The 19,919-nt window shown below is 48.5% G+C and overlaps 1 protein-coding gene across 2 annotated transcripts in view; it reads right to left on the reverse strand.

The window, feature by feature from the left end:
* The window catches only part of STOML1 (stomatin like 1), a 92,341-nt gene that overhangs the window by 20,343 nt on the left and 52,079 nt on the right, over nucleotides 1–19,919 (reverse strand). For both annotated transcript variants that reach the window (XM_069624595.1, XM_069624596.1), the window contains 3 exons: nucleotides 18,080–18,229; nucleotides 17,392–17,595; nucleotides 14,976–15,207 (listed from right to left, as the gene is read on the reverse strand). In XM_069624595.1, coding sequence (XP_069480696.1) covers nucleotides 14,976–15,207; nucleotides 17,392–17,595; nucleotides 18,080–18,229 — 586 coding nt within the window. The remainder of the gene's footprint in view (nucleotides 1–14,975; nucleotides 15,208–17,391; nucleotides 17,596–18,079; nucleotides 18,230–19,919) is intronic.

Consider the following 19,919-nt stretch of genomic DNA (forward strand, 5'->3'; position numbering starts at 1 on the left):
CCCTAGGTCTGAAAAAGAGTGACCTACGGAGGGTTGAGAACCTAATTCATTTGCACTGCCCCCCGGCTACTCATCACTAGACATCACCAGACAAGATCGCCCCTCTAAATGTGGAGGTGTAGCAATTATTGCCAAATACTGCCTCTCCACTAGAAAGGTAGAGAAATCCATGCACAATAACAGTGACTACCTCCAATTCAAAATCAACCTCTCTCCCACTGCACTATTGCTATCGCCCCCCAGGTCCCACAGGAGATTCTCAAGCCTCTCACCTTTCTGACAACCTTAAAAAACATTCAAAAGCCATTCTCCTTGGGGACGTCAACCTAGGTCTCCTTGACAGCAAGGACCCAGCAGCCAAATCCCTTGACTCGGCCCTCAAGGCACTAGGCTACAAGAACATCATCTCTGGCCCCACCCACACCCTGGGCAGAACACTCGACTGGATCGCACAGCATAACTGCCCACTCATCATCACTGGAAACACTCCCACCCCATGGTCTGACCACCATATCATCACATTTAGTATCCCCACCACCAGCCCGTCCACTCCATCACCCCAACCCCTGCCACCCTGCCTCGCTAGAAGGTCCTGCCAGCTCACCAAGGAAAGGCTACTGCTCTTCTTCCAAGGCCCAGCCTTCAGACCACCTTTCTCCTCAGTCCCACAAACCCTCGCATCAACCTATGATGCTGCAATCAAAGCAGCCATCAACTCCATAGCCCCACTCAAACCCTGCAAATCCAAACCCACTACCCATTCATGGTTCACCCCGGACCTTCTCTTACTTCGCAATAAGAAAACATCTGCACTCGCACAGTGGCAAACGACCCACTCTGACAAAGACAAGACGATCTTCAAAGCTGTCTCCAACAAATACAAAAAGGCAATCACCCAAGCAAAGGCCAAATCCTTTGATTCCAGAATCTCTGAAGCCCAATCTAGCACAAAAGAAATCTTTGCCATCTTTAGGGAGCTAGAGACACCCACTCCCGCCCCCCAGAACTTCACCAAAGACAAAAGTCTGGTGCAATGAAATACAATTGGCCATGCGAACCAAACTCAGCCTTCTCCAAAATAAAATACTAGCTACCAAACAAGCTCTGCCTAATACTCACATTCCCATTCCACCGCCAGCTTCAGACCCCCACAAACCCTTCTCCATCAAAGCCATACAGGAACAAGACATCAACTTAATGAGGAACATCAAACCCTCTAACTGTAAAGGTGATGCCTGCCCAGCTTCTCTCAACAAGGACTGTACCGAAGCCCTACCACCTTTTCTGACTGCCTTTGTTAACGCCTCCTTTGCCACAGGGATAGTCCCTGCCCCCATCAAGGAAGCCTGGGTCCGCCCTCTCTTAAAAACCGGACTCTCGATCCCACCTCCCCTAACAACTATAGACCTATCGCGACTGTCCCATTCCTCCTCAAAATACTTGACAAAGCAGCCTACCTGCAAGTTCAGCACTTCATTGAAAAGAATAAACTCCTAGGACTCCACCAATCTGAGTTCCGCCCCAGACACAGGACTGAAACCGCCCTACTTGACCTGAAAAACCAGATGGATGGGGGCGTGGCTTGGAGCTGCCGCGAGCGGCATGGCTCCTTAGAAGCTCCCGACGGTCTGTATGCACCGTGCACAACGTTAGCGGCTTACCGCTCACACACATAAATGATATGAACGGAATGAGGATGAATTGGTGCGCGTGCCGCTAGGTAAATTATCTCCTAAGCTGCTGGGGTCGAGGAGCAACGACCGAGGGAAGAACACGGCCCGGCACAAAGCTGGGGAGAAGAAAATGGTGGCCGCATACAGCCGGAGTTCCACAGATAGCACCTGGAGGCGGAGTCTGCGCAACTGACCGAGCGCCCAGCCCCACCACTGATGTTTCTTGGCAGGAGGGGCACCAGAGGTCTGACAGTGGCGGATGAGGTCCCGGCTGTGTTCCGCGGTGGAACCCTGATCCTGCAGGTGCCGTAGCGGCCCGAGTTTCCATGCCGCACCACTGCACTGGGGCTCTGGCCAGTGCAGTGAGCAGAGGGGACCGGCGCTGAGGACACCGCGCCCGTGAGGCACCCGGCTGGGTGGCGGTGGCCCGGGCGGTGGCCGTCAGCAGTAAAGCCCCGGCTAGCGAGCAGCGCTGCGGGAGCCCGCCCAAGGCGCACGGACGAGCCGCGGGGGGCTGGCCCCGCTACAGCCATCCAGATTCTACCTACACGGAGCGGAGGTCCTATGTCGCTGCACCACGGAGAGTCCCATCAGGGTGGAGCTGGTGAGTAAACACTCTCCCCTGGGACTCCTTCCACCAGATCTCAGACTCCCAAGCGCGTATAAGCCAGTAGCTGCGGGTCACACTGGGGAATGAAACCGCCTGCTACTCCGTGATGTGAACTCAGGGAGGGAAGACGACTAATATTTGGGCAGGATAACCTAGCCCCACCTCAGCAGCCCAGAGAATACGAGACTGTCTGGGATCCCAACAGCGCCTGGACTGGTTGAATTTATCGGTGCCACATTCCCTCTCCCCGGCTCCTGCTGCGAGGCGCTGCACCCGGGGCTTGTAGCTGAACAGCCCCCTCATGCTCAGGTGATCTGTGGACCTCTGATCGATCAGCCGTATCCTGGAATTGTGTATGCAATAGGCCCATTAAACACTGGGGGAGGTGGAACCCACTTACACGCCCACGGCGGCGAGGCACAGGCTTGAAGAGGCCCCTGCCCTCGGCCCCTCCTGGAACTGCCCCAGTGGAGTGCAATTCTCCTTGCCACGTAACGGTCAGCCGCCACCTACATCAAGGCGAGAAACGGACAGCGGACCTTTCCCTTCTGCGGGGGAGCCCTCTGGATGACGCCAGGTGGTAATAGCTCCCCTCCCTCCCCAGGCTTTCAGAACTCTTGCTGGCAACCAATCTTGCAGAGCTAGGGGGGGTGCAGTGGCCACTTGGTGCAAGCCTCAATCCGCCTCGGAGGTACAAGGGAAGTGAGCCGATATTGCGCCATCAAAAGTGCCCCTCGGCTGAACAATCTCACGCACCAGCCCCAATGGCAAAGAGTGGCAAATCGGCCAGGCAGGCGGACATAGCAGTTCTTATGAGTGGCTCCACCTCAGAAAAGGCAAGGAAGGGCGACACGCAACAAGAACCATTTACGGGGGCTGGCATGAGCCCAGAGCAGTCCGCCACTAAGTCAGACTTAAAGGACCTACTTCACCCTCTAACCAAGGAGATCCAAAAGGGCACCGAAGAGGTCTCAAAGAAGATCAACCTCCTGGACAAAAGAGTAGCTGAAGTTGAGTCCCGTACGGCGGAGCTGGAAAACGAGTGGTGTGACCAGAAATTCGACTGGGAACAAAGGCTAGACAGAATCTCTGCCCTGGAAGCAATGTGTGAATTTCTGGAAGCAAAGCAGGAGGATGCAGAAAATAGGTCATGGCGTAACAACATCCGGTTTTGCGTCAGACCGATTTAGATTTATCATCACGCTCCTGGACGGTGCGCCACTCGAGTTGGACCGTGTGCACAGAGCAACCCCGAGGCAATCCTCCAACTCTCCGCCAGATGTCCTAGCAAGAATCCACTTCTACAAAGTGAAGGAGGAAATCATGAAAGAAGCTAGGTCGATGCAGCAAATCAATTTCAGAGGCTCGACCATCCAGCTCTACCAAGACCTAGCAAACTCCACTCTCCAGAAGCGGAAGGCTCTCAGGGTGATAACAGAATGGCTGCGAGGCAAAAGCATCCCCTACCATTGGGGATTCCCAACATCAGTGAAATTCTCCTGGGAGGGAGTCCAGCGACAGATCCGCTCGCTGAAAGAGGCCGAGAAGTTCTTGGGCGTCGGTGGGGGTTGCGACCCCTCAGAGCCGGAAGATGTCCCACAACGCACCCTCGGGGCACGATGAGGAACGACATGGTCCAGAGCCAGCAGAAGGCACAGGGTCCATGGTCCCCCCCGGAAGACCCCAAGTTGGACTGATCATCTCAGATGCCGCAGGCAGCTTTAAGGTCAGAGCCCCCCCCCCAATTGGGTGTCATCAGGGCTCCCCCCGCTTGGGGGTCTGCCCCATCTGTTTGGGAGTTTAAGGAGGTCTGCGGCCCCGTGGGGGGGGGCGGTTAAGGGAGGGGGGGAAATCGAGATGTCTGAGGAGGCTCAAAATGGCCCTTGGTGGGAGCATCCCATTAATCGCTGCTCCTTCTCCTGCCGTGGCAGGGTTGCTGCCACCCCCGTCTATGTTGCTCTGGGCCCGGTTGGCCTCAGTTGCTCGGTGCCGGAGCACCGTCAGTTGCCCCGTTATGTGGGACATTGTTATTCCTACCAGTTGGTAAAATCGGGGAGGGGGGATGGAGGGAGAGGGGAAGATATGGGGTTAAAATGGTGAGTGCGGGAGCAAGTTCTCCCCGCCTCCCAGTTTCAGTTACAATAAGCAACACACTGACACTGACAACTTTGCTATGCACACACAAGCAGAGGATCTCCCCGAAATAAACTTATGCGTTCGCAAGCAGCGCATCACTCGCGGCATATCCCATTATTGACCCCAATGGGGACAGTTGACGAAAGCGAACTTAAGATCCTCACGTGGAATGTCCAGGGCCTTAACTCCCCAGGGAAGCGCAGATCCATTGAGCATAAATTGGGTCTACTGGGGGGTGACGTGGTCCTACTCCAGGAGACCCACCTGCTGCTGGCTGCTGAAAAGCGCATTAAATTTTAACAGGTACAAACAGGAATTCTTTGCCACATCCGGGGAGAAAAAGCAGGGGGTGGTTATTCTGTTGAGCGATAGGGTCCCCCTGACAAGTGTCACAGTCAAAAGAGACCCAGGTGGGAGATTCCTACTGGTGAAAGGATACCTTGTGGAACGCCCCGTCACCTTAGTCGTGGTTTATTGCCCCAACTCCGCCCAGGACAAATTTATCGCCGCCCTGATTTCCAGAATCCTTGCCTTCGCTGAAGGGATCCTGATCATGGGTGGAGACTTCAACCTAGTCCCGGACCTCCAGGTAGATAAAACTCTCCCCCCGTCCATAGTGGATTACACACACGCTCTCTCTATTGCCAGTCTTCTCATGGAAACAGAAACTGTTGACACGTGGAGACTGCATAACAGTGGTTCCAGAGAATACACACACTACTCTCACGCACACAGGGGAGAAGACCTCCTTCTGGTCTTGAGCATTCTCTACCCAAGCCTGGACAAAATAACCATTCACACTCGGACAATCTCGGACCATGCCCCAGTTACCGCAAATCTTAGTATAACAGGTTCCCCTCCGGTCCCCAATAGATTTTGGAAGCTGCATGACTCCCTTCTGGACGAGAGCATAAAAAGGGAAACCGGTGAAGCCCTCACCAACTACTTCACTGAGAATACAACTCCCAACACCGCGTTAAATATGGTCTGGAACGCCATGAAGGCAGTGATTAGGGGCACTCATTAGCACAGGGGCAGAGCAATATAGGGTCTCTAAAATAGCTGCAGCCAGGTTAGAGGGCGAGGTGGTAGCACTGGAAAAGGAGCAGGTCACGGAAAACCGAGAGAGCATGGAAGAGAGCTAAAACGGCCCTCGAAATGCACTGGGCGGACCGCACGGACAAATCGCTAGCCTACACCAAACAATTTTACTATAGTAAAAGTAAAAAGGCAAATAAAATCCTTGCATACAAACTAAAAAGAGTCCACAGTAGGAACAACTTTTTAAGTCTCATTGGAACTAACGGCAGAACTCTTTATACTGAGAAGGATAAAATGGAGGAGCTGGTGAATCACCATCGAGCAGTGATGTCCGGCCCGCCCGCAAGCCGGGAGGACCTGCCCAGTTATTTACTCCCCCATAACCCGCCCCTTGTGACCTCCCTGGCGGCCCTAGAAAACCCAATCTCATCAGACGAAGTCATGGACGCCATTAAGGGTCTAGAAGGCACTGCGCCGGGTCCCAACGGGCTAACTGCAACATTTTATAAAACGTACGCCCATATCCTGGCACCACAACTAACCGCCTTGTTTAACTCCTTTCTGTCCACAGGCTCAGTTACCAAAACAATGGCAGAATAAGTAACGGTGCTAGTCAAAAAGCCAGGAAGGGACCCCAAACTGGCCTCTTCTTACAGACCTATAACCCTTATGAATAACGACAGGAACATTTTCTCAAAAATACTGGCAGCTAGACTCAAGCCGCACCTCCCAGACATAATCGCCCGAGACCAAACAGGGTTCATTCCGGGCAAAGGTACACAAGATAACATCAGACGCACCATAGACCTGATAGAGAGTGCAACCAGGACTGGGGAGGGCATGGCAGTAATATCGCTAGACGCACACAAAGCGTTTGATCTGGTCGACTGGGGGTACATTGGCAAGGTTCTAGCCCACTTTGGGTTTGGCACGAGATTCTCAAAATGGGTAATGGCGAACTATCACAACCCCTCCACCCAGCACCGCATCAATGGCGCTAGGTCGGAGCCCATTAATATAACTAGAGGCACCAGGCAAGGCTGCCCCCTATCACTGCTTATCTTTGCCTTATCCATGGAGCCTTTCGCAAACAGGATCCGGCGGAACCAAAAAATCAAAGGGCTCACAGTGTGGAAACACGAGTACAAAAATTGCCCTATATGCAGACGACGTGCTCGTCACAGCAACGGTGCTGAATACATCCCTGGGGCCCTTATGGGAGGAAATTGAGAAATTTGGCCAGGTCTCGGGTTCAAGGTGAACTTAGATAAGTCTTCAGCGCTACCAATTAACCTCACCAGAAGGCAAAAAGCAGATTTTAGCCTCACTCTTCCGATCCCATGGGCAGATTCTACAATTGACTACCTCGGGGTGCGGATCCCCAAGGACATTTCTCTCCTATACTCGTGTAACTTTCCCCAACTCCTAAAAGAATTCCAACGAGACCTGAACCAGTGGGACTCTCAAGAAATATCCTGGTTCGGGCGCATCGTCGCAGTAAAAATGAATCTGGTCCCCAGGCTATTATACCAGTGCGCAGCGCTCCCAATAAATGTCCCAGCATGCGACCTGACTACACTACAGAGGAACATCCAAAAATTCATTGGGGGGTGGGGAGGGAGGGGAAACCCAGAATAGCAAAAAGGGTAATGCGCCGAAGCAGGGTTTCAGGAGGTATGGGAGTCCCGGACATGACTAGATATGCACATGTCTCCCATGCCTATACATGGTTCCAATCCACAGACCGACCGCTCTGGACCCAGCAGAGCTCCCTCACTTGCCCCCGATTAAAGCACACGCTAATCAGGGCACACTGTTGGCAACAATCACAACCACTAGCAGTTGGAAGGCAGCAGCACGAAGATGGGGTAAAAAAACCTCCAGAGGGACTCTCACCCACCATATGGAACAATCCAGACTTCACCCCGGGCAATCCCCCAGTAGGATTCGCAGCATGGAAGGAGGGAGGGCTGGGGAAAATATCTGACATGTTGGAGGGAGGCTCCCACATCACATTAGAGCGGTGTAAAGAGAAGTTTGGGGTTGGGGAGAACAAATGGTTCCCCTATGCCCAACTTTGTCACTGGGTCTCCCACAGAACGGTCAGATAATGTGGGGCCAGAGAGTTAACAGCGCTGGAGAGTTCACTATTGTCCCCCGCCCCTAAGGGTAGGATCTCAACACTGTACCGGCTGCTGGACAGACTGAACCCTGAAAAGAAAGAAAAGTATGTGCTAGATTGGAAGAGAGACCTTGGGCGGGAGATAGAAATTGAGACATGGGATAAGATTTGGTCCAGACTTCATAAGAGCACGCAATGTATCTCCAACAGGGAAGGAGGCTACAAACTCTGCTACAGATATTACATTACCCCAGCCCAGCTAAACAACGCGAACTCCAAAATCCCACCCAAACTGTTGGAGGGTGTACCTCTAATGGCTCCTTATTCCACCTGGTATGGACATGCCCGAAAGCCGAGGCCTACTGGAGGGAGGTGATAGACCAAATAAGGGCAATCACTGGGCTGGCAATCCCATGGGATCCCGGAATTGTGCTCCTGGGTGACACAAGAGGGGGGGGGGACCCATTAACGGGACAGATACCACAGCTCTGCACTCATCTCCTGCTCGCAGCAAAAGTCGAAATGGCCAGACTTTGGAAACACTCAGACGGCCCCTCGATCCCCCTATGGTGTTCAAAATGTTGGGAAATAGTAGTGGCCGAAAAAGTAACTGCAATACGGACTGGAAATCTGAACTACTTTCTGAATACCTGGGCGCCATCCATGGATTACGCCGAGAAATACCCTTGTCTCACCAGAAGGCCCCCCTGTAACGCGTTAGCTCCAATAGGGTCCGACCCAGCAATATCAGGGCAAGGAACGATCTGCGCAAGGCCCTGAGGGCTTCAAAGGACCATGGCCGTTACCAGACCACTGTTGAGTTTGATCCTATGTGAACATGCAGAGTGATGTCTCTGTCTAATTGTGTGACGACACAATATGATGCTTTTGTCAGTGTATTTACTATTTTCTATGTTAACCCTAATAAAATGTTTAATTGAAAAAAAAAAAAAAGAAAAAAAAAAACAGATGGACGATGCCAGAGACATGGCCAAACCAGCACTTCTCCTACTTCTTGACCTCTCACCGGCATTTGATCTCATAAATCATGACGTTCTCTGCCACCACCTCTCCTCCAGTGCCAAGTTCAACCCCGACGCCACAGCCTGGATCACCTCCTTCCTACAAGACAGAACTATGCAAGTATTCTCGGATTTAGCTTCTGCCTTGCCCACCATCATGCTTTGTGGTGTGCCCCAAAACTCCTGCCTCTACCCCACGCCCTATAACATTTTTACACGGCCACTCTTCCTCATCATCGACGCTATGGGCATCTCCTACACCAACTACGCAGACAATACCCAGATCCTCCTCACCCTCACTGGCAACTATGACACAGATTCCTTGAGACTCAACCTCTACAACACCATCCAAGCCTGGATGGCAGACAATGGTTTATGCCTTAACTCGGACAAGACTGAACTCCTCCTGGTAGGTTCCCCCGACACCTTAAGAAATCTAGACTCCCAATTCAGTCACTTCTCCATTGACTCCATCAAAATACCTGTCTCAGACTCAGTCAAAACTCTTGGAGTCTACTTGGATTCCAACCTATCCATAGACAGGCAAATCAATGCAATAGCCTCCTCCACCGCATATCATGCTAAATTAATCAAAGCAGTTAGGCCCTTTCTCTCCAAAGAGAACTGCACAAACATAGCCAGAGCCATTACTCACTCTACGCTAGACTACTGCAACATACTCTTCTTAGGTACCTCAACAAAAAACTTGGAGGCTCCAAGTCATTCAGAATAGTGCTCTCCGTGCAGCCCAAGGCATTGCTTAGAGAGAACACACCTCTGAAGCCAGGAAACTAGCTCACTGGCTACCAATAAAGGAGAGAATCATCTTCAAAGCCCTTACACTGACCCACAAATGCATTCACCTCACTGCTCCTGAGTACCTTTCACAAAGGATCCACCCAGTCTCCTCCAAGAGGCCAATCAGATCACCCTATACCAACATGCTATGTGTTCCCCTAGTAAAATGAGCCAGAGCAGGCGGTTCCATCTTCCCGTACCTCGCACCCACACACTGGAATACCCTCCCTCCCATGCTCCGAGGTGGGGCTTCCCTCATCTCTTTCCGTAAAGCTATGAAAACCATCCTCTTCTCATAATGCCCACTCTATCAGACTTGAATACTCACTTCTACTGCTGACCCACTGCATAATCTGTATTGATGGAATTATGTACTGATTTGTAGCTTTGTAATGCGCCATACTACTGCTACGACTTCTGTAAACCTGTAACTAAGCTCTTGCAAGTAACATTGCCTCAATGCACTTGAGCTGTTTGCACGCTATATACATTTAATAAATAAATAAATACATAAATATGTCCTCAATGCCTTTGGGGGCTCTTGGTGTCTAAACCCCACGTGCTATGAGTCTTGCAATGTCCTCACCCCCTCTTGGAGTGATTTGAAGCTCCACCGCCCTACTACCTCTCCTTTGTTTCTGCTGCATGCCTGGGTTCAGGCGGTTCTACTCGTCGGAGGAGGCAGTGGTTGCGGAGCCACACTTCAATTGTCTTCAGCTCTCTTACAGCAGGTCTTCAACTTTGCGTCGGGGCATCGGTGCATCGTATAAGCGGTGGCTCTGTCTCCCGCTTCAGGGGACAGGAATCTTCAGGCATTCTGGCCTTCTGGCTTTGGCAGCATTCCGGGGGCTGTGGGATTCCTCTTCCCACCACGCATCTGACCTGGTCCTGCCTCCAGAATTGATCCGTCCAGTGGTACACCGTAGGCATCCACTGTACGCAGGCTGGCTCAGGCTGATACTTCCTTCGCAGGTACGTTCTTTGGTCCTTTTATGTTCCTCTCTGGAAAGGGAGGGGAATCAGGATTGGTTTCTCATCTCCAGAACAGAGGTCAACAGAGCGCAGTCAGCAGCCAAACCATCCACAATTAACCAATAATGTAACCAACTAACAGTGGGGGTTCTGTATCATAGGGAGGTGTAGTGACAGCCTTACTTGGCTTACTTCCTGGATTCTAAGAGGGGGGAGGAGGATAACCCCCAGTGAGATCCCCCTTTGCCCTATGCCCTAGGGTGTGTACTGCATGTTGGGCTCACTTCCCTAGTCCCACAGGTAGAGGCTCTACCTTGGAGAGAAGAGACACATTCCTTGGATTGGTCACAGCATACACAACCAAAGACATCCCAAACAAAACATTTCCCTGCCCCCCCCCTACACCCACACCCACACACACACACAGTCAAACAAATAACTAAAACAGGACATTTGTGCAGCAAGAAAAAACATGTTTTAAAGAGGTAAGGTTACTTGCTTCCTATGAAAAGGTAAACTCTACAAACGTGAATATATATGCAGATTTTCTGGTTGTACTTAAGTTGCAGCTCTGAGTTACAATTAGATTTTTTATTGAATTTAAATGTGTATTTTGATTTAGAACAAAACAAGTGCGGATTAGTACAGATATACAATCCTCAACTCTGAAGGACAGGGTGTGCCCAGAATTCCAACTATTACAGCCCCTCTGGTTCTTATTTAAAGGGAGACTTAACATTTCTAAAGCAAATCAAATGCTGCCACCATGTGGTCGTTTAGTACAAAGGCCGCCTCTGTGCACACTGATGATTGATCTCTAGCCTATGCCTGTCGCCATGCATTTAATTGTAAGCACCTCATTTTAGGGGCTTTGTGGGTATATTTTTTATTTTTAATACATTCTTCTGATTTCAGTGGAGTACACTGCCACCTGGTGGTTTTTGGGGTTTAAGGTGGATCTCCAACAATTGGTATGAGAGGGAGATTTAAAGATGTGCTGTTCATATTGGACCACTGGGCACCTCATATTGGCCGTGTGAAGACTAGGTAGGTTTGTACAGGGCCGGGCCTAGGATTTGTGGGGCAAGGGGGCAAATTAAGTGTGGGCCCCTTAATCTGCATTTGATGATATCACAGGAAGTGACATCACAAGATACTGACCACTAAGTAATATAAATAATCAGAGAGGAACATTTCCAATAACTACACTGGGAAAGTATAAAAGGGACCCACCTTTTAAGCCCAACAATTTAAAATGATATATTCCAACTAAAACAAAATCCAAACATGAGACTCGTGCTTTAATGGCACTTTCATGTGCTCTTGTGGGCAAGTGTCTGCATTGGAAACATGACAACCTGGTGGAAATCCTAGTAGCTGTACACTTGAGCAACCAAACTCATTTCTAATGCTGGCCTAAAAAACTCATAACAGAGGTTGCGTGCACCCATTGGAAATAGTATCAACTTGTGCCCTGATAATCCGTAGAGGGCCAGAACCAGAGAAAATATCCCCTCCAGTCTCCAGGATGACAACCTCGCTTGTCACATCCTTGGCAAATATTCATGGCTCACGTGCATGCTTCATATACAATTCGAGGAACAAGTTACATTCTACTAAAACACTTTTTGGCTTGGTAGACATAAACATGTGGAAATAAGGCAAATAGCTAAAATGTTTTTGTGCAATTTGTTTCACTGTGCCGGAGGAAGGCACATATAACTAACTGCTGCGTTGCATGTGCTTTCAAAATAAAAATGCCCCTTTGCAGTTCTTAAAACGTTAAGAATGCCTTGTCCACAACAATGGTCTCTTAAATAGGCCATCACTAGTAAATCACACCCACTTTAAACGCTCTGCTTTAAGAATTAACGTGATTAGCAGTGCTTGCGAGGCCCACAGCGCCTATTAGGCCACTGGGGGGCATCTGTCTCTCCAGGGTCGCAGCACAACGACGACAGGGAACAAGTTTCCCCACCAGAAGAAACAAAAGGGAGCCAAACCTCGAGGGAGAACGGCCGTTTTTGAAAAATGTAAGCTTCCCCTTCCTCAAGTATGCTGCAGCGTCAGCCGCCCTTGCGCTCAGAGTGGACTGCAGTAAGCTTAAGTACACAGCCCATGCTGTAGCCTGCAGGGAGTCAACTGTACCCTCGGCGCGGGCCCTATGAGTGCGCAGCCAAGTGCAGCTGCATATGCTGCACACGCCTAGCGCCGGCCCTGGGTTTGAGGCACTGTTTATGATCATCGGCGATCCAGGTGAGAGACCTTATGATCTACTGATATGATAGGTTATTTATCACGTGCTTAATACCCAGAGGTTTCTAAGCGTGGACCCGGGGATCGAACCAGTTTAGCTCCATGTCGTCTTGCTTCCAAGGGGAGCACGCTGCCCCCGAGCTATCCTCCCGAGATACTGGAAGGAGCATATGTCAAAATAAGCACCTAGAGGATCATTCTTCAGCTGTGGCCTGTGAAAAGGCCTACAGGTTGAATGGTTTATGAGCGAGCTGCATGTGAGGGCAAATGGGAAGTTAGCACTATACAAATGCCGTAAGAATAACCATAAACTACACAACTGAGTGGAGTGTCTGTGTGAGAGGGAATGCCTGCAGCTTTTGAGATTCTCTGGCCCTGCAGCCGAGTGTTCTGAAGGGAGTGAAGCCGAATTTTTATCACAGAGATGATTTCTAGAATCGGTCGACCTAAGGCAGGGATCTGCAACCTATGGCCTTCCCATATGTGTTGATCTACAACTGCCATCAGCCTTCACCAGTAAAAACCTTAGTCAGAGATTCTGGGAGTCGTAGTGTAACACATCTGGAACTCCGCAAATAAAGGACCTTGACCTGTGGGCTGGTCTGCCCACCTAATGCCATGTTGAGCCTCTCCCAAAATCTGGTCATGATGAAAGTGCGGCTTGCAGCAGTTACCAGCCCCTTTCCTGGTTATCCAAGAATAAATCCCTGCAGAGTATGGTCCCTCCCTGAAGATTGGGCCTGGCAGAAAGGAGAATGCCGGGTGGCCCTATGAGGATGCACCTCAAAGTGAGGGGCGGAAGTACCTTACTCACATATGCCCTTGAGACGGGAGGACTCCCGATTCATGGGCCTCTGCCATCATGCATCAGGACCCATGTTCTGCCCACTATGATTCAATAGAATATTGGCAGCTCTGCCTCTTGGAGGTTCCATGTGTTAATTCCGCCGCAAAAATATCGCGATGCAAAAATATTGCCATATTTTTGCTGAAAAATACACACATGGACCCTGCGGGGGACACCCCCACAACCCCAGCATCATTTTTTAATGTGCAGGGGACACCCCCGCAACCCCTGCTCCCACATATTTTTGTTGGGGATATTATCGCCTATGGCGAACCAAACGGCCATATCTACGGCGATATTTTAGTTGGGGATATTATGCAGTGATACCCTCTTGGATAGGAGCCTTGAATCTTCATTAAGTGGCTCGGGTTGTTTGGGGTTTCACATTCATCATCTCTGAGAAAGGTGGTGGGGATTCACTGCAGCATTATTTTAGTTGGAATTGTTGAGACTCTGCCATCAGCAGCTTGCGGGGGTACTGGTACTCCAAAGCTGAAGACAGGATGGTACACAATTGACACGAAGGGACGGATTCCTGCACGCACAAGGGGCTAGGCTGTAAAAAATAGTTTAGCAACAAAGGCAGCGAGCCGAAAGGGGCAGGGAATGCCACCAAGACAAACATGGGAGGTTCTCATTTGGGTTGTACACAGAATGGCTGCAGTGTTATATTCAATGTCCAGGGAATCTGTAGCTTGCAGGGCAAGTTACCTTTACAGTGCCTCACTCTGAACGTGTATGGGAATGATCAACAGGAGTGGAATCTGAGGCACGAGCAAGTAAACAATACTCACAAGACAGTTGCCTGAATGGGTCCAGCAGGAACAGAAAAGTGACTGACTCCTGAATCAGAAGTAGTAAACTTAAGAAATAAGAGATGGTGTACAATACAGAAACAAAACAAAGGAAAGGGATGGTGATTGCTTGCTGGGAACCCAGCAGACAATCTCTAGCTAAAGGGCAAATGCAAATGCACATATGAAGACAAGAATAGAAAAACAAGCCTTCATGGAAATAAGCAGGAAAAGATCAGGCAGGCTAAAAGATTAAAGGTTCAAGACAGAAAACAGAGAGCATTATCAAGACTACTGCAGGCTAATAACAAGGGTACTATGGCCTGCAACTGCAGACTGGAGACTATGGACTGGAACCTAAGAACTTTTGTCATGGTATGAGGTTTACTGGGACATTTGATGCTGCACTTGACGTATGACAAGAAAAGCCAACTGCCAATGCTGGTTTGCTCAGAGCATGGCCATTTTGCCCATCTCGTCCCGCATGCACAGATCATTGGAGGAACACCATTCTTAAGGGAGGGGTACAGCATCGCAATCTGCAGTCAGGAGTTTGATGCCACTGAAATTCACTATCATTTGCAGTAGCAAGTGTGCATAAAAGAGGCAATGTAACATGCTAGCGATCCCACCTGACCAACCCATCCTATGCCCTGTGCACTTCAGGTCAAGACTTGTACAATGCTGACATCTACATGACTTACCAGTGTCAACGCTCTGATCTGTATTCTGATTGGCCACTGCAAGGCTGTTGCCGAGGAAGTGCATGGCCAGCTGCTGGAAGGGTCCCGCGAGACCTTCCATTCCAGGTATAGAGGGTGGCATGATTAAGTGGCTGGGGGTCATGTCTTCAGGTGGCTTCAACACTGCTTCCAAAATCAACTCGACTCTGTCCACCTCCAGGCCCCAGCTTTTGGTCTTGATGTTGATGTCGACCTGAGAAACACAAGTGTAGGCCAAGATGCTCAGTGAAGGAGGCAAGTCAATAGCCGCGTAACCTGACCAAGGATGGGTGCTCAGTGAAGGAGGCAAGTCAATAGCCGCGTAACCTGACCAAAGATGACTCGCATCGGACTCAAGCCATCGATTCAGCATGTGTTAGTGTCCCAAAGTGATTGTAAGTAGCCATACATGATGGCATAACATTTAGAAAAACACAGGAGCCAGGATCTAGGTTGTAACTTTTACCTACTGTGCCAGTCTTGCTATACATATATGTATGCCAATTTTTCCATTTTTAATAGCGGTACCTCTTGGTACACTTTTCATATCAATGCTCCCCAACCCCTGAACTCCAATGGACTCTTAGTACCATCTGACGTAAAAGAAATCCTTATGCACACAATCCTAACTCTGACGAACAGCAATGGACCATCTCCCAATTCCTCGTTACACTCAATTCAGCAGAGTCCCCCTCAGAGACACTTCTTTGGCCTTGTACCCGTGAACGGAGTGCGATTCCATGAAGTAAACTTCAGAGGTTTTTTGCTTTTCTTGAAGTAAAACTACCCATAACGGTACAAGGTGGTTAATTGTGAATAGTGAACCCTTTTTGTCACATAATTAGATAAATCTCAAATGAGATGGCCAGCCATGCAGCACACCAAGAAGCAGTACTATAGATAAGGGGTTTATGAGCCATTTATACTCCCTAAAAATAGGCAACTACCAAGGAGAAAAATAGGGAGTAAAAATACTAAACACAAAAAGAGAAACAGAAAAATAGGAGCATGTCCCCCTGCTTTCACGGACACAGTTCTTTGATATGTTTGAACTAGTAGTACACATTGGGCCTCATCACGACCCAGGCGGTAAGTTACCGCCTGGGTCGTACCCTTACCACCATGGCGTAAACTATGTTTACGCCATGGTGGTTGGCGGATTTACCGCCCCATTCCAAGGTGAGTGGGGCGGTAAATCCCCATTTCCCATTTTACCCTTCCCCATTCCCATTTTTGCCCCATAGGGCATAATTGGAATGGGGAAAGGCGCTAATTACGCCACCGTAAATTACGGTGGCGTAATTAGCACCAAGGTCCCTTTGCGGCATGGGTTTTAACGACTGCAAAAAGCAGGCGTTAAAATCACCATCCCGCAAAGGGACCTTGGAATCAGGTGTTAAGGGTCGGCGCTGTTTACGGCGCCGTAAACCCCTTAACGCCTGGGTCCTAATGAGGGCCATAGTGTAAGAAACGCAACTAGTATTACTGCCTAATCGAATATGATAAAATGTGTAATTAGGTGCAAAGAAATATTACAAAACATTTCTGTTTCACAGTTAAAACCTATTTTGGACTTGCCTTTAAAATATTCCCATTAGGAATGGAACATACTTTTTTACTCCCTTCAAATCATTTTACTCCCAACTTGAAAAAAATGGGACTAAAATCCTCCCACTCCAAACTCTTATCTGGAGCACTGCCGGCAAGACCGCAATGCTGGAGTAAATTGACTCACAGACGCACCTTGATTTTACATTTTGTACATAATGTTATATATATATATATATATGTATTTGTACGGCAACTGAAAACCAGTGACATTTGGGTGACACAGGAAAAAGGGATTGAGGGAGGTAGGGGAGGCAAGGATTTAGACGTGGGTCGTGAGAGACAGCATCAGAGGGCATTCCAGAGTCTAGCCCAGGTGGATATACCAGTGGCAGAAGTTAATATTCAGAATATAATCTCTGTACCATTTTATTGACTTAGGTGGAGAGACAATAATCTAGAATCAGGGTTGTCCTACTACGGGACTCGAGGGCCGGAATCCTGATGGGTTTTCAGGATATCCCTCATTAATTCTCATGAGGAACGATTTGCATACATTTAGTATCATTGTATGCAAATTTATATCATGAATATTAATTAGGGGTATCCTGAAAAGCCGGCATCGATCCTGCCCTCGAGTTGATAACCCTGATTCTAGATAATGTTTGAGGGAATGAAGGGATTTAGATCGCCTCACAGAAAAAGCTACCCTGCTTTAAACTGCTGTGGGGAAGGACAGGGATGAAGATTATTCAGGGTGTCTGTGAATGAGGATGTACGCCCCATTTCCCCAATGAGTGCCTTGACGACTAGTGAAATACCTAAATGAGTGGAGCCAGCGCCCACTCACCAGCAGCTGGTCCCCTATGCGCAGCTTCTCCATCTGAATCTCACGCAGGTTCTTCTTGATCAGGGTCGCCGTCATTAGGTTCTGGGCTGTCATGCGTGTGGCAGTGTTCAGGTCTTGCACGGCCATGATGGACAGGACGGGGTTCCATACACGGAATTGGATATCCGCACCTATTGAGATCAGCGCCCCGTCCTTCGAAGTCACCTGGGTGGAGGGACAAGTCAAATGCACTTAGTGAGTGGGGGAGACCAGCATCAGTCGAGACTAGTGTGGAAAAATAGGGAGGAGGGGCAGGCATTAGTTGGACCATCCCCTTAGGCAACATGTACAACTGCCTTGGGGGCCAGCCAACAAGGGGTACCATCATGACTGCATGCATAATGCTTTCTAAAGAGGTTGGGACTATGAAGGGATTGGGTGGGATGGTGGCAAATGAAAAAACCTATTACCTTTCTTAGATAGATTTAAAAAAAATGATTGTGCTGATCCTGTTGGGTCTACTGACACCTTGGGTAGAGGAATCATGGTGCACAAGGCAAAAACATCAATCCTTTTTTCTAGGAGAACAAAACCCCTGATAGTCTTTCAATATCACAACAGCCCCACATAAGCCAAGGGGTACAAGCACTAAGCATCTCTCTTACCCCACAAGTGAAGAAACCAGCCATACACTTGGGGTTGCACTTACCTTGCACGGGGGAACACTGAAGGCTTTGGTCCGTAGATCTACACGCTGCCACTGGTCAATGAATGGTAAGAGCAGGATGACGCCAGGACCCCGAGGTGCTTGAATCCGGCCCAGGCGGAAGAGGATCACTCGCTCGTAGTTGGGAACAGTCTGCAGATGAAACAGAAATCTTTTCATCATTACAGAAAATATTGTTTAAAAATCAGAATATTAGACTCAGGAGTTGAGGAATACTGATAAATGGAGCCCTCAACAGGAACCAAGATTGACACCACTATGTGTTATAGTGAATCCCTCATCAATTGACACAAATATTTGTGAGATTTTTTGAGTGGCAGGTGGGATTTTCTGGGCAGTAACTTGTTAATTTAAGCTCGAAATCCCCTTTCAAATCTCCCAGAGGGATACAGGAGCCCACAAATGAACAACTTCTGTTTAACGTTTCAGTTCTTAATGTCCTGCGGCACAGATCAGGCCTGCTTCTTGAAAATTAGAAGTAGGGATGCAGGTGTCCCATTCGGATTTATGTTATAAACATAACAGTAGGACTACATTTTGCTATGTTGAAAAAAGACCATCCATTAACTTTCCACTATAGACACAGAACAAGGCATTCTTTCTACTATGTCTATAAGGTAAGTGACCAATGGGCACAAAGGATTGCTTACCAGGGGTCTCCAGCCTTTATGTTGGCAAGAGCTACTTGTAGTTAATGGCCAATAGGTGGGAGATACTGGCGAGAGCTATTGTGAGGGAGGAGCGAGGGAGGGGAAGGTGAAGTCCATGAGTATGAGAATGCGTACCACAATTTGTCTGTGTGGCTTATTTGATCTTCACATTAAAAAAAAAATAAAGGAATAGCATATGCATTTACCATGATACTTCAAAAACATTTTTATTTCATTATTTCTTTTTGTAGCTGTCTCCTAAAAATGTTCAAGCACATCAGAATGTAGGAAGCCAATCAGGACATTCAGTGTGAAGGCTGACACTGCATGCTGTCCACCAGTGCTCAGTAATCTGGTGTGTAGCTCCAAACAGCAACAGCACTCAGATGCTGTCGGATGGGATCAACGTTTTGATCTCAGGAAGTTTGTCTGAAAAAAGAAGATTTGCAGAGATGGGCAATCACATTGACCTATAGAGCAGATACCCTCCTTGAATAGTGTCTACAACAACTAAAGGCACACCTGACAGGACAGACATGAATTTAGAACAGTTTTAAAAATCTCTCACAACAAACTCAGCCACGGGAGTCACTGTGCCCTTCACAATTGCACGATCTGTAAAAGTACATTTGTTTTTCATCAAATAATTAGCAACTTTGAAGGATGGCTCAGTAACAGCATTTCCACTGCAGCGTTTATTTTATCAACTGTTTAGAATCGTAGACAGCTTCCTTTGGGAAAATGATTTATATTATTTATGCGTATTATTTCAAAATGCCTATCAATGTTACTCTTTTTTTTCACTGTAATTTGGGCACCAGAGATTAAAGATGCACATTTTCCTTTTATGCTGGAAGAACAAAAAATTGGTTTGCTACTTTGGATGGAAATGGTACATCTTTTGCTTTTTATTGGATAGTGCATCTGCAGCCAGGATTTCAACAAGGGTAGTTTATTTGTTTCTTTAGGAGCTGCATGTGCAAAAACTATTTGAGAAGTATTTCAATCAATGTGTTCCAAGGTTTCAAAAGAAAACAGCTTATACCATGTTCTGCTTGGTCAATAAATAAAATACACTGCCAGTTTAGTATATCCCCAATTCCTGCAACTTTTCTCACATGACAGGTCAGAGAATTCAGCCAATTAAAGTAAGCCAAAGCCTACTTTGTTGA

This window comes from Ambystoma mexicanum, chromosome 11 (genome assembly GCF_040938575.1).
Source record: "Ambystoma mexicanum isolate Mex_15411 chromosome 11, UKY_AmexF1_1, whole genome shotgun sequence".
NCBI classification, from domain to species: Eukaryota; Metazoa; Chordata; class Amphibia; order Caudata; family Ambystomatidae; genus Ambystoma; species Ambystoma mexicanum.